Source organism: Plectropomus leopardus, chromosome 16 (genome assembly GCF_008729295.1).
Source record: "Plectropomus leopardus isolate mb chromosome 16, YSFRI_Pleo_2.0, whole genome shotgun sequence".
Taxonomy (NCBI): Eukaryota; Metazoa; Chordata; class Actinopteri; order Perciformes; family Serranidae; genus Plectropomus; species Plectropomus leopardus.
Window position 1 is genome coordinate 15,047,028 of NC_056478.1, and position 15,910 is coordinate 15,062,937.

The window sequence follows — 15,910 nt, forward strand, 5'->3', positions numbered from 1 at the left end:
TTCAAAAACAGCAAAAAGTCTTGATGAAAAGGGGATACTACATCAAAACATCCATTTACCATCTCTCAAATAGTTCCTGCAGTATAAATAATCTTATTTATCCAGTTGTGTGTTTAATACTTCAAAAAAGACAGTGCCTTCCCACAAGGAACTGAATAAAATGTGAGACTTTATGCTCTCTGCAAAGCCAGGCCCCACTGACAAAAACAGTAATTTTACCTCACTGAACCCAGGAGCTGCTGGTGTTTTATTGTTCGTGTTTTATGTGTTATTGTTTGACTTTTTTTGTGCTAAACTAAAACATCAAAGTAAAGACAGTCCTCTAGGACTTCAGTTCACCAAGAATTTTATATGTTTTTAGATTCAATATTCAAAAATTCAATGTAAAATGTAACTGATATACAAATTGTACAAATGCGGGGTGAAGTATTCCTTCAAAGATAGTGTCTAAGAGGAGATAAAGGATGTCTGTGGTGTTCTGGATGGAGAGAGAAACAGACCATAACAAGAAGATTATAGAAAAGTTAAAAAAGGAAATGCATTGGGGGTAAGCAAAAAAGGACAAGGACAGGAATAGGAGGACAAAACAACAAACTGAATATTTCTGTGGAGCCCATCTTTTCTCCAGAGTGAACACTTCCACACACATTCCTGCATTCATCTGACCCTTCTGGCTCCCAGCTGATAAAAGAAACAAGCTTCCCTTTTATGTGCCCTCCTTATGCAAGGCCATCATTAGCCCAGTGGAAAACGCTGCAACTTGCGTAAGACGTGGGGAGGATCAGAGCCTTGGCTGATTCAAAGCTAGACTTCACATAACTGTTCTGCAGGACAATAAAAGAATTGGCTCCTTGAAAAGACTCAAAACTGCTGTGTCTGTTTTTGTTAAAGGAATAATGGGAGAGGTGGAAAGTGTGCAGGATACATCATGGAGGAGATCACACCCTCAACATTTAGTGGAGGATTTGAGCAAGTGTTACAACACCTGTTTGAAAACTGACTCTCCCAAACACACTGAAATCTTTTCACATTTTCTCATTTTGTGCTTGTCATACCTGCAACCTAACGGCGTGCTCGTGTTTCCTCTTCATGTCGTTGATGTGCCAGGCCACTCTCTGCATGGTGTCTATGGCTTCCTGCACAACCTCGTACGTCTCTGTGTCCTTCTCCATGTGGTTGGCTATCTCCTGCATGGACACAATACTGGGAGTCAACACACACACATATTGCATGCACACGCACTCACACAGGCACCCATGTGTGTGTGTTTCTACACGTAAACACACTCATGCACGCTCTCTAATGCAAGGCATACATACACAGGAACATACACACTGAGCACCATATGTCCAAACATTTGGCTTCTCCAGTGGAGATTCTCACTGGGAGCGGAGTCAGAAACGCTGTTATTCAACCATTTGTATTGGTTTGGATAAAAACATTAGCGAGTCCTGGACTTACAAGTGCATGCCTGTGCTTGCATTTCTGTGGGTAAAGAGTAATTGTAGCGTGTAAGTGTGTTTTTGAGTGAGAGAGACAACAGACAGACAGACGTACATGCAGCAGTAGGTGGTACTTGAGGATCCTCTGCACTGGCTTGAGCAGGTAGGAGCCCAGGGGCAGGGAGTGCCTCAGAGATTCCTGGCGCTCGCGGAAAAACTTGGCCAACGCCTTGTTCCTCATGCACTCCGTTAGCACAGCCACCGACCTGTGGAGACAAAACACAGCGAATAAGATATCAGCGATGAGTAGTAAAGCATAATTTGACAGTGATGATGAGTTAGAGTTGTAATGTTTGACAGAAGATACCAAAAAAAAGAAAAGAGATTTTAGTATGGTGTGTGAAGACTGAACATCTCAATCTATACATGCACATTAACACTGTGCATGCCCATACAGTCTACGTTTATTTCAAATATAAAATGAGAAATTAATTTAAAGGATAGGTTCACTTTTTTTTCCAAATCTGCATTAAACCAAAACTCACATGCATATCTGTACATTAAAACTGTGTGTGTGCTGTAATCATTCCTCCTGCTGACCATAAAACGGGACCTTTTATGCTTTACCTTATTTTCTAGCTCTCATATATGTATATATATATATATATAACTGCAATGTAGGTGATGCCGAGAGGGGACGATTTGGAAACACAGACCAATCAGAGAAGACAGAGCTTTTATGAAAGAAGGGCTCTTAGAGATATGTTCTAGTAGAAACCTTAAAGTTTGAACCTAAAAATGAACATAACACGTCCAACATTCCTTCCTAGACATGCTTTTCTGACAGTTGTTTTAAGACAGGCATGAAAAATAGTGAACTTGTCCTTTAATATTTAATTCAATTAACTATGCATCAATGTTGGGTGTATTACATAAGAAGAAACTCTTTACACATGTAAAAAAAAAACCAAAAAAAACAAACATTTCAAGCATTTTAATTACAATTTGTTTGCATTTTTTTTATTCCACTGAGGGTTAATAAATGGTGTAAGTAAATTATCGTTCAGCCTCAGATCTAAACCTAAAATTGATGTTTTTATTGATTCCACTAAAAACAGCAGCACTGTAAACCCTTGTAAGACCTGAATTTGCTGGTTACTGGAGTTGTTACTGTTGCGTGACCTACTGGGGAAGAAAGAGCCTTTTTCAAACGAATGGAGGCTGTGTGTGCATGTGCTCACACACACACACACACACACACACACACAGTGGAAAAAGATAGAGAAAGAGGATTGTGAATTGCCCAAAAACTTTCTTTTTGTGTCGTTTGTGTGTGTGCATGCCTGCATGTGCATGTCTGCACATCTGAATTCCAGCGAGGCTCCACACAGGCCTCACATTGTTCTGGAGGAAACCCGACCTTAAAGCACAGCAAGACCATGATACATCTGCAGCCTGTGTGTGTGTGTGTGTGTGTGTGTGTGTGTGTGTGTCTGTCTGTCGGTGTGACCTTGGTTAGGGTCACCAGCTGTGGTGTGGATGTGGGAGAGGGTCTATCTCAAACAGCTGACAATAGCCCCTTCACTCACACACTGTCTGTCTCTCTCTCTCTCACTCACACACACACACACACACACACACACACAACACATACACACACACGCAATCAACTTTCAATTAGTTATAATTAGCTTGTAAACTGTTTCTTCCTCCACGTGCCTTTCTTATCGTACGCTGTGAATGAAAAATGGTAGCCAGAGGAGAAGGTGTGTTCGGTAGGTGCAGTGTATCTTGGCATGAAGAATAGCATCACGTTTCACACACACAGTATTCACAGCGGCACAAAAGAACTCCACATTATTCTTCCCATAGGACCACACTCACACAAAGCTTAATAAAACATTAACAGCGCTCGGTATGATAAGGTGACAATATAATGCCCCATCTTTCAGTGCGAGAGCTGTAACTCTGTCAATAGGCAGCAAATAAAAGAATGGCAGAAAAAAAAAACTGGGGCACGGAGGCGGGAGGGAGCGAGACCCTGAGGCACAACTGAAGGTAGACACACTGACTCTTGCTGAGGTGACTTCTATGGAGCATGTCAGTTTGTCAGGGAGGGGAGAAAAAGGTACGCATTGATCGATGTACACAATGGAGCCATGTGAGACACTGGGAAGACAGTATGTGGAGGTGAGATCAAGATAGGATGACAACAAGAGGATGGGTTTTGTGCAGCAGTCGGCTGAGGTGAATAAGCACTGTCTCAGATATTGACAAACACACACACACACACACACACACACACACACACACACACACACACACACACACACACACACACACACACACACACACACACACACACACACACACACACACACACACACACACACACAAACACTTTGGTTGCTGTCTTACCGTGGGTAGTTGGTGCAGTACTGAGTATAAATGTGGAATTCTTCACTCTGTAAAACAAAACAAGGGCAAATTAGTTAATGCATTCAAGTGACAAGAGAGAGGACTAAGTCAAGAGTCAAGAGAAGATGATAAGTAATGATGTGCGCTAACTTGTGTGTTCTGTCATGATATGTCATGAAAATATTGAATATTTGATACTGTTTTTGACACCACAGGGAAAGAAAATAATTGTGTGTTCATAACATTTAAAACTTTTAAAAATGTAAGTAAAAGCAGCTTTAATGCCCATTAGACTTCGAGCTGCACTTCAAGCAGATTTAATGTTCACCATGTTCACCATCATGAAGATGCATTTCTGACAGCATTTTGTTGTGAGCTTTGTTTCAGCATAATTACAGGACAGCACATAATTAAAGGCACATGACGTATGTTTGCAAGTTTCTGCTTTCAAATAACAAATCATGAACATTATGTACTTCTGCATGAGCTTTTATGGTGAGGGCAGCTCGACAACCTTCCTGACGATCTCACATCTGTCTTATTTCAAAATAACTTCTTGGAAAAGTATTTTCATCGGTAGGCTTAATTAAAGTTAAAAATACAACTAACTGTTGCATGTATGTATTTACGTGTGTATTCTGCTTGGTATGTGTATTTTCAGTATCCAGTTCATGAATGCATAAATTGATCAAATGTTTTTATTGTTTACGATTCTCATATGTATGTGTTTATGGCTGCATTTATATATTTCTTTGCCCTGGAAATAACTTATTACTTTACTATATTTATAATATAATTACTGCAGACATGCTATAAAAGTTAAGATTTTTCAAAAAATGTCTTTTTCTTTTCTACTTCAGACAGCCACTGGTTTCCATTATTTACTGTATGGTGAGAAAATGTATCGGCAGACTCCCAACTGATTACAACAAAGTGAACATCAGGTCGACATTAGTTTGTTTATGTTTCACTATTGTTGCTTTGTAACGCAGATTAATTGCAGATTGATTTGAAAACTCTGACTAGATGTTCACACAACTGGGTTACACAACCAAAGCATCGGCTAATAAATCTTCACCTCATATGAAAATTATTCAAACACAATGGACGTCTGAAACAAAGAAAACCTGGTTTGAATTTCTTAAACACAGCAGCACAGTTTGATAAATGATCATTTGTAATAGAAAGTGTAATCAGTGGATGACAAACATACAACACACACTGGTACTGTAGGATGCTTTCATGGTCACGATTTATCATCTTTTCCACCTCACTGGATGTACTGTATCTGCAGTGGTCCGGTGTGGATTTGATGACCATTATTTTGTGTTTACGGCTCTACACACTCTGAGCGCACAGACAAGGCATCCTCTCTCCTCTGCTCACTGCTACTAATTGAAAGTCAACCCTGTAGCTTATGATTAGCCCGTGTCCTGGCCTTTAAGTCTCTTTTGATCCCGAAGGCCCTGAGTACTCGGATTATACATCCCCTCATACTTCATCGCCGCCCCTTTAATTGAGACTTTTCCCACCTTGCATGCCTCTCTGAACATCAAAGACATCAGAGCCTGTATGACTTATCGGAGCCTGAATGAACCTCTTTTTCACTGCTCTCCTTGTTCTCCTCATTTCATTTTCCATGCCATCACTTTATCAATCTTGTATGGATATTCTTCAAATTCTCTGCTTACATTCTTGCTCTTTCTTTGTTCATCTCCCCCTCATGGTGCGCTCTTGGAGGCCAGTAGATGAACCCCTTACTGTTGCATAACACCAGAGTCGAACTGAACTCTATTTGTGTCCATAAACACTTGGGGGTCTCAGGATGCAGGAAGCGACATCATAAACAAACAGGGCAGATGTGAGAAGTCTGTCCTGGTTCATCGTGTACACACACACACACACACACACACACACACACACACACACACACACACACACACACACAGACAGACAGACAGACAGACAGACAGACAGACAGACAGACAGACAGACAGACAGACAGACAGACACACACACACACACACACACACACACACACACACACACAAATACAGAGCAATGTGGACATTCACACACATTTCAAACATGCAATTCATAGCAAATGTACAGTGTGTATCCAGGGGTGCGTATGGTTGTTATTTTTTTAAATATACATTCCTATTCAAGCCACAGCAGACAATTTAAGCTACCTACACAAATGCAAACAGTGCATCCCACCAGAATATACATAAGAATGCGCGCGCGCGCGCACGCACACACACACACACACACACACACACACACACACACACACACACACACACACACACACACACACACACACACAAAAATGCCACACAGTCTGACTCTCATGATTTGTTAGCCCGAGGTGCTCCGTGGGAACTTTCCTAAATTGAAGAGCAGAGCTCTCCTCTTCGTCTCCAGCAGTCTGCCGCCACAGACCAGGCCTAAACGCAACCAGATGTGCCACCATCGATTTCTGACGACACACACCAACACACACTCCTAATACACACTCTTAATACCTCTCTGGACCGTACAGGACACGAGACCACAGGATACATAAATGCTTCTTCTATGAAGTTCAAATTTGTGCAGAGCATGCACGTCTGCACGCTCCGACTTTGTCATTAGAGCTGACATGTCTGCACACACTCTTTGAAGCCAACCGTGTAACCAGCAGACCCCGAAATAGCTCAGATCTATAATATGCTCTGAGAAATATATACAAGCTGTGCTAAATCATATAATCATCATGTCCAAATGCTGCATGTGAGAGTTCTGGCTGCTGTACATGATGAAAAATATCCTTTTCAAGAGTATCAAGATACAAATTATACTGTATATAGGGATTTTTACTTTTCTGAGCTGCAGAGTGAAACAAGTAAAGGTTGAGCTGTATCAGCACCCACTGCTCATTTTTAATGACAAAGTAAAAAAATGTAATTTTTGTTTCTTTTTCAAGACTGGACAGGTCACAGTGAGTCATGAGCGAACACAACAGAATCACCAGGGGCGAAAAAAAGAAGCTTTAGATTTTGTTGCAATAGTGCCGTCTGTGCTTCAGTCAGCATGTAGCAACCCATAAAACGTGTTAAAGGCTTACTCATCACATAGCAGAGATAGGATTTAGTCGAACAGAGAGGAACATGAGGATAGATAGCCAATTATCTGAGAGAGAGGAGGAGATTTACTACTGGATCTGTCTCTTCTTCAAACACGGTGCTGGGTTGTGATTCTTGGCTGGTCAGACTAGAAAAGTATTAGCTGTGAGTGTGAGTGTGCAAGTGTGTGTATTTCACAGCAGAGAGTGAAAGAGAGGCTTTGTGGTTTTTGGGTATTAGCAACTATGACTAACCTCCAGCGATACAAAAGAACTCTGGTTACTATTCTGGTTGCAGGCCTTTTACCAGAAGTCAGCCTGTAAAATGATGAAACCACACTGACACCCACGCACACACACACACACACACACACACACACACACACTGAAATGTCTCAATGTGAATGATGAAGGTCAGTGGTGTCGCAATATTTCCAGGCAATGGTTTCATACGACTGTGCTGAACCTATTAACTGACAAATCCATAGAAGTCTAAAGTCAGCTTTTACCATCAACAGCTACTAAATGTTCACCTAAAATATTTCTAGTTTGAAGATCAGTCCCTCCAGGATTTCACAGGCAGTTTTTAGGGTACCTGCTGCCTGAAATGTCTGATTTTGCAGCAGCTTTTCTTAAAAAAAGCTACGATATATATAGGTGTTTTCTCCTATGAAATTGTGAAAGTGAAAATTGCTAGTTGTGATGCTGTCTTGGATTTTGAGCATATTCTTATTATTATTTGGTGATCCCACAGAATTAAAATCTATTTGTGATGGTTGGTAGGGTGTAGACGCAACAGCTGATTGCCACCAATCAGGTTAACCATGTGATGCTAACAGTTAACCCTGTCACTGTGTGTCTGCTCTTGAGCTTTAGATCATATCAGATCATTCAGGGCTGTATATTTACACTCTGCTACAAATGCCAGCAGTGTATGGAGGCAATGAGAGTCTACTCTGCGCTGAGTGCAACAAGTTAATCTTTTTTTGAGAGTCGAAAAATGTTCAGCTTTGTGTTAAACACTGCAGCCGCTAATTACTGTCACGGTTTACCCAGCTGTCCTCACAGTGGAGGAGGGGCGGGACAAATTAATAAATGAAAGAAATGAATACACTCCCGATATGCTTCAGCCTTCCCTTCATCCAGATCAAGGTACTCCACTTTGTCAGCATTTTTACGACTGCAGATACTCCATATCAGGAACCAGACACAACCAAATTATCTCAGCTGAAAAAATGCTGCTGCCCTTATTGCAACTCATTGAACATGAGTTAAATTTGTTTTAAATATTTGTCATTTAAAAAGCAACAATATACCTAAAAATAAAGCTTATTTTAAAAGCACTGAATTCAGGTTAAATCAAGCAATTTGCAAAAGCAGCAAAAAAACTGCAGTAAAACATGTCAACACTGCAGTGGAAATTCCTTCACCACAAGAGCCGTTTTATCAGATGATCTTCCTCAGCAGATGAAGTTTGCCCAGTTGTGTGATTGCAGATGTCTACATTTCCATTTTTTCTGACCATTTAAATAACTTCCTGTGCTATTTCCAAGGTCAGAAATGCACTTTAAATCTCAGCTTTTATGCCAACATGCACAAGAAATCTTTAAAGCCATCAGAACATCTAAAATCCCAACAGGAAACGGCAAAACTTCATCTGCAGAGACACCAGAGCAGCTACTAATGGATGCTGTGGTGAGATTATTTTTCAAACTGGTGTTTCCAAGAACAAGAATGAGCTTTTAGTCTTGATGGAAACATGTTTTCTTAAAGTAAATTTCGGGTTGTGTGGTGGACTATGACTAATGTCTTTTTTAGGCTAAGGGAGGTGTGTGCTTTTTGAATCGGACCTAGAGAACAAGTCATAAACTCTTCCAGTAAAAATTGAAAGGAGACAGACGTTATCAGAGGCAGGATGTAATTTGGGCTTCAAGAGGTGGAGCATTGCTTTCAGCTGGCTTTGACCCAATTTAACCCCTGGCTATAAGGATGTTTTTATAATAAACGTCAGACTGGCTACAGAATAGAAGTCAACTGTGTCCACGTTTTCAGTTTAAGGGATTATCTTTGATCAGCTCATCACGCTGTAACATTCATCAGTGGGTAAGAAGATGTCATCACGCTGGTTTGTTTATAAATCTCAGTTAATTATGCAGAGTGGTGCTGTGGGCTGCTATAAAACTGCTCAGTCTAAACAACAGCTGCTGTATTTCTGGAGGCTGTGACGCTGACTGTGACATGTTTTTTTATATATGGTCAGACAGTTGCTCTGTGGTATTGGGTGTAATTGCAGTTGGGTTGGGAGGGAATGTAAAGTGTTTCAGAGGAAGTGCTGGAATGCAGCACATTATCATGAGACATAATCACGCAGTCATTTTTTAGGGCATGGATAGGGTGAGGAGGCGGAGTGGAGTAAAAAGCTGAAATACACAGACGGAGAGTTGCTGAGTCTAGTTTTTCTTGATGAAGCACTGCTATTATCCCCCTGCAGTAAAAAATGTGATTATATATTTGGACGGTCCTTAAAATTCCTCTGGAGTGGTCCTTCCTCGCGGCCCTCCCGTTGCCCTATAAACTCACATTCCAACTGCCAAAATACTGCTACTGGCCTCAATAAACTGAAGTGACTCCATGCAATGTCTTTACTTATTTTTTTCTTTTTGTAGACTTATGTCAATAGAGCACATTGCCTGTTTTTCTCTTATGTCTTCTTCTGGTGTGTGTCTGAACCAGCTGTTTGGACACGTCTCAATGAGTAGAGGAGGAGTGAGCATATTGGCAGAGACAGGCAGTGGTGAAAGAAGTATTCAGAAGTACCATCATAACAAAGTAAAATACTCCATTACAAGTAAAGGTCATGGAGTCAATATCCTACTTAATGAAGAATACAAAAAATATAAACAAACACGTCAGCAAAATATCCATAATGTATCAAAAGTAAAAGTATTTACTATGAAGAAAATGGCTGAGTTAGCATATAAAATTTATTTTTTTTAAATACTGATTAGGGCTGGGGGACATTGCCTATAATAAAGCAATATTTTTAGGTATATCATGGGATATCTCAATAACTTAAAATGTTCTCTAAACTATTGTAGACAAAGTAGAACAAGAATAAATCAAAATAATGGAGTTATAATGAAATAAGTCAAAATTTTTGTATATTACATTTTTGTCATTAAGATAAATACATAAATCTATAGATAAATTAATAAATAAATTGATAATTAAATAAACAGAAATAAAACTTACTCCTAAACGTCTTCAGTTTTTTTCTGTATATAAACATCATTGTGTTTTTCACTGTGATGTTTATTAGCGACTTTTTGTAACAGTTCCTGTAAATAAACAAAACTTTACAATAAAATGAACCTGACTACTGTTTTGTAGAGACCAAAGAAGGGTATATTTTATCATAAATGCAATATAACCTTCAAGTTGTTAAAGCCTGTGTGAAAATATTATAAATGTCTTTCTTAGTCTGAGCAGTTAGCATTTGTAAGGGTAGTTGTTGGAAACTTTTTTGGGAAATTTGTCTTCCATGATGACCACAATATGGCGTTGCACATGTCAGCATCCATGCAGGCTCGCTGTTGGAGTGTTTTATATCCCACATTCACTCCCTGCCAGTTGGTTTGGGATGGCACTTCTTGTGGAGGACCGTGATTGTGAATGTGTAAACGGAGAGGCAGTGGGTAGGGAGAGGGTGTAGGGGATGGTTTAGGAGAGGCCCAGAGAGTTGGACATGGGGGAGAGGATCGGAGAAATGAGGGCAGGAAGTTGACCATCTTTACCTTAGATACGAAGCACTCTGCGATAGCCACAGGATCAGCGTTGCACTTTTCAAGATCATGAAGGAGATCCCTGAAACAAACAAAAAGCTCAAAGAAATCAGTCTTTGAAAATGTGCGTCCATTATTTCCTACATCATGATCATACATGGACAAAAACGACTCTCCCACGGTTCATTGTTCCAAACAGATTTTCAGGAGCAAGAGTCACCGTGAGTCCAGAAATGAGGTCTAAGGGCACTGGGCTCCGAACAAACGAGAAACTTCCATGAATTCAAACAGGCTGCTCCCGTGTGTAGCTGTGTGTGTGTCTGTGTGTGTGTGTAAGTGCTCACGGTGGAAAAAAAAACTCCACTGCTGGAGTTATTGTTTCATGGCTTAAGCATGAGGTCATTGTGACCGCTTTAAACTGCTTTTATGCTTCCTTTTACTGGCCAGTCTGTCTGCGCGTGACAGCTGAGGAATGAATAGGTGTGGAGGACGAGCGTGCATGTTTGCGTCTTCAGACCACCACGGCTGATGCTCAGCTAGCCATCTCGCCTGAATACACAGCACACACACAAACACATGGCTTGGATCGGCGCTGGAGGAGACAAATATGCAGACGTGAACTTATGACACACAAACACCTGACAGCCACAACAACGCCCTTCCCAGAAATCAACAGGTGCTCGGCCCTGTTTCGCTATGTGTGGGACATTGTTTGTTGATCCTGAGAGAGACAAGAGTCTGTGTTGTTTTTCGGCTTCATGAGCAAACTAAAAGTCAAGATCAATGCTCTTCATGTCTAAACATGTCTGAGTTTTTACCATTTACTGACTCATTTTCACATAGCTGGGATTAATTTCTTAAAACGAAGAGTCCTTATAATGTAACACTGAAGCTATGAGGCAAAGTAAGGTTTGCCGGTCGCTTTATTGTTTACGTTTTACTGTTCAAGAATTTTACAAGAATTTTTTTGAAACTTTCTTCTTTTCTTTCAAGTCTCAAGTACATTCAAGTGTTGAGTCAAATGTTGAATTTGTGCTGTACTGAGTTATTGCCATTACAACATTTAAACTAGTAATATTTTCTTAAGTAATACATCAACATTTTAATTACACGTTATAGTACATTCTATATTTTATATTCTTCAGGACACTTTAATAAATGTTTCTCAGTTTAAGAATTCAAGATTTTGCTGTTTACATGCTGCACTGCTCACTTTATCTATTTATTTATTTACTTATTTGATAATCCAATGTTTTATTTATTATAATGTTATTATTTAATGATCACTGAGACCTGAGTACTTAATGTTGTTCTTCGCATGTATTGCATTACTGGAATTACAATAAATAATCCTTGTATCCAAGTACATAATGTTCAAACTGACTTCTATGGCTTTATTATGACAAACTTCAAAGCAAAGTGTTTTTAACCCTCACTTGACTGGCGCTGTAATGTCAGTTGACATGGGAGTCCTTCCCATCTCTGCCACCCCTTTCATATGATGTGAATGCAGCATTAAATCACAGGTCACCAGCTGTGTGTGTGCTGTACCTGTTAAAGTGGTAGATGTCCTGGATGTTGCCGAACAGGGAGCCTCTATCCTCAGAGCTCAGGGCCAGCCGAGACTGGTTACTTATAGACTCCAAGTAGTCCTGCAGAGACACAGACAGAAAACTGTCATGTTAGCGCTTAACGGCTAGTATTTTGTTTGGCACCAATCTTTGCACGCACACACACACACACACACACACACACACACACACACACACACACACACACACACACACACACCCCAACACGTGCACAAATGCACGCGCACATACTTGATACTGACAGATCATTCACACTACAGCACTTCAGGCTCCATCTCAGTAGCTTTTAAAGCTCCTTTAAGCCACTTGACTCTACTCTGTATCACTTTGGCCTCATGACTAAAACATCTATGAACTTCTCCTGTGAGTTCTTCCATACTTCTGCTCTGAGTTATCATTATGTTAATATATGGATACCTAAGTAACATTTAATACCAATATAGCATTAGTAGTATGATTTTGGTGTTTTTTTGTAGTTGTTTTTTTTTATGATTTCTGCATTGCAAGCATATTATTTCCTGATGCTGATCTAAAGAGAGGCAAAATTGTTAATATCATTCCTCTATGTGTTCCTGTCCCACAGAAAAAAATAATGTGAACTTCTTTATGTTTGGAGGATTCCTCGTCAATTTATCAAGTACATTATAACAAGTTTGTAATTTTCCAACTGTAAGACACACAGCTGCTGAAGGGGGAAACATTATGTTATCACTCATCATTTGTCAGAGCCTTTATACCTACTCTACATTGTTTGAGGGTGCATTATCCAACTCATCTCATACAGAAGCAAAGGTATTATACACAATTTCAGTTTGAATTAGATTTAAGTAGGAAAATTGTAAATAAACATGGTAAAACAAAGCCAGGTGTAATGTAGATAACAACAGCCCATAGTGTAACCCGCTGGCTGATCCCTGTTTTATTGTTTAATGTAAACAGCGTGACAGGTGAAACGTATGCCGCGAGGCAGCAGGTTTAACGTGGCAGTAAGTATATTCAAGAGGATTTCACTCTGTGGCTCTTATCACAGCCTCCATCGCTGCTATTAGTGAGAAGTGCTGATTTAACAGAAGCCTCAAGTCTCAGTCTGCAGAGAGAAAGTGAAAGGTGGAGACAGATAGACGAGTAGCAATGATTGTTTTAACTCTCATTTGCAAGATTCCTCTCTCAGTGCAGGCAGCATGCTGAATATGCAACACTAAAAGTTTTTGTGAGGAAGTTACATCTGCTGCTGCTGGCTGGAAGTAATTTTTGGTGCACATCAGTTTAGTAGTAAAATAAACCTACCAACATACGTGACCAGTCAAAAATATTCTTTGCGGTTATCTGATCAATGGTTAACAACTGACATACCAACTTCTTGTGATGACAAATTTGACCACAATGACAAATACTTACTGGTTTTTATACTTTTTATTAACTATAATGGCCTAAGCCCTTTTTACACAGAGATCATGCTAGGGCCGCAATGAAGTCCCTTCTTTACACCTCCCGGCATTTTTACACAAAACAAAACAACGGCGGCAACATGCTGCTCCAGTGTGGGATTTTAGACAGCATGCTGGCATCGCTGAAGCAAAAGACCCGTGACCATGTGATATTCCTGCTTTTAATGGGCAGTCTAAAAGGGGTTCCTGGTTCGGGTGCACCTACTTTGCCATCATTGTGTTGTATATGTATATTTTTGCACTCTATACCGTCATCTCCATCTCGAGTCAATAAATCAGACAACACAGTTACACAGAAGTGTTGCACACACATCCTCAACAAATGACCTCAACCCTCAGTGCAGCTGTATTTAAACTTTAGACCAGGAGCAAGTGAGGACAGAGGTGATGGAGGAGGAAGCATCCAGCACAGAAACACTTTTTATACCTGACCACAGTCTGCAACACTCCAGGACAGACATTACAACACTGACAAAAGTACCAGGCTGCCCTGAACGCACACCCACACTCATCATTTCAGCACACACACCATTTGTGTGTTTTTAAGAGACCAAAGAGGAGAGAGAGAAACAGACTCTTTCTGCTCGCTCCCTCCAGTCTGTTTGTCTAGTTTCCAGTCTGCTGTGGCGGTCTCTGTTCCTGGTAATGTTTTATGTATTTAGGAATCATTATCATTATTACTGTAATAGCTGAGGCTCAGCGGTCCATTAAATTGTGTTTGAGAAGGCAGAGGAAGGATGCAAACACAAAATGATCTCAGTTTAAGACCAGAGAGTCAGTTCAAACTATGGAGTAACAGACAGCAATCTTGGATGTTTTGGGTTTAAAGGCCCTACAAGAGCTTTGGGAAAAGGTTTGGTTTTGAGGATTTGAGTTGCAGAATAAGACAAACAGGAATGTTGCTGGTTGTGTTTAGGGTCATGTCAAAGGGTCATGTTTGGATTTAGCTGACTATCGGAGGTAAAGTGTAATGTGATGCTTTATTAGCTGCAGGGTCACAGATCTGACCCGGCCTGACCCGTTCACTCATCACATTCAGCCCAAACCTGACAACAACGGGCAGCGCTCACATCTACACACCTTCAGGTACACTCCCTGCCGAGCACAAGACATAACATGTACAAACATGATATTTTCTGGTGTTAACCATTAACCTCCTCAAGTACACACTCTCCTCCTACACGCCAAACACATCCCTCACTCTGCACCGCAGTAAGAAGTCATTCCTCCAGACAATGCCGAGTGTAACCATCCAAATCTCATTACTTTGAATGTTTCTGCAAGTCAGGCAATGTTCAAAGTTTATTTCTAAAGTCCTGGTCAACCTTGAATGCCTTGGAGATGTGTTCCAGGTCTGAGAATGGAAAAAGGGGAAAAAAGGACGAAGAGGGGAACAAAGATCAGAGCTTTGTGTTTGAGGTTGTTTGTGGGTGCTGGATTCGCCTCATTACACACATTGATCGAGCTAAGGAGGGGTGATCACGCAGAACTAACAAACACCCAAACAACGCTCACACACAGAAATGCACGATGGCCCCAAGAGGTCATTGCAACTTTAAAAAGACAAAACAAAACCAAATGGAGAAAACATCTTCACCAAAACACAAAAATGAAGCAAACTGGCAAAACAAAACCAAATACAGAAACACTGCAAAATGCACTTAACACAGCAGGGATTAGTTATAAAACAAAACATGCTTCCAGGGGACCATTAGGCATTCATAATTTTTAGTATCCTGTGGAAACTTCTGTTATTTTGTAATAATTTTTCACTGTATTATGTGTGACTTGCAGCATTCCTGTGTCTGGTTGTGTTTTGTGTTTTTGCAACATGTTTCTGTATTGTGTTGTTTTTCTGTATTTAGTTGTGTTTACATTGGACTTGAAAGCCCACAGTGTCTCATCAAGATACGAAAGGCTGTCAGAGTTAAATCAGACGCCGAGGGGCATAACTAAGTGACGGTATTTGATGCCCTGGGAATGAGAACGGGTTGGAAATTCAGACTGTATGAGCTGTCTGCACTTTCAACCTGAAGGTGGCTGAGCCGACAGCTAGCAGGTTATGATGCTAACAACACACACAAGCTTACCACAACAAACCACAGAGAAGCTCTCAGAGATG

General features: G+C 40.4%; 1 protein-coding gene across 3 annotated transcripts in view; it reads right to left on the bottom strand.

Annotated features, from left to right (window-relative positions):
* Window positions 1–15,910, bottom strand: part of LOC121955273 (pleckstrin homology domain-containing family G member 1) — a 52,099-nt gene that overhangs the window by 10,127 nt on the left and 26,062 nt on the right. For all 3 annotated transcript variants that reach the window (XM_042503141.1, XM_042503142.1, XM_042503140.1), the window contains exons 3-7: window positions 12,300–12,400; window positions 10,761–10,830; window positions 3,861–3,907; window positions 1,558–1,708; window positions 1,056–1,187 (exon numbers count right to left, since the gene is read on the bottom strand). In XM_042503141.1, coding sequence (XP_042359075.1) covers window positions 1,056–1,187; window positions 1,558–1,708; window positions 3,861–3,907; window positions 10,761–10,830; window positions 12,300–12,400 — 501 coding nt within the window. The remainder of the gene's footprint in view (window positions 1–1,055; window positions 1,188–1,557; window positions 1,709–3,860; window positions 3,908–10,760; window positions 10,831–12,299; window positions 12,401–15,910) is intronic.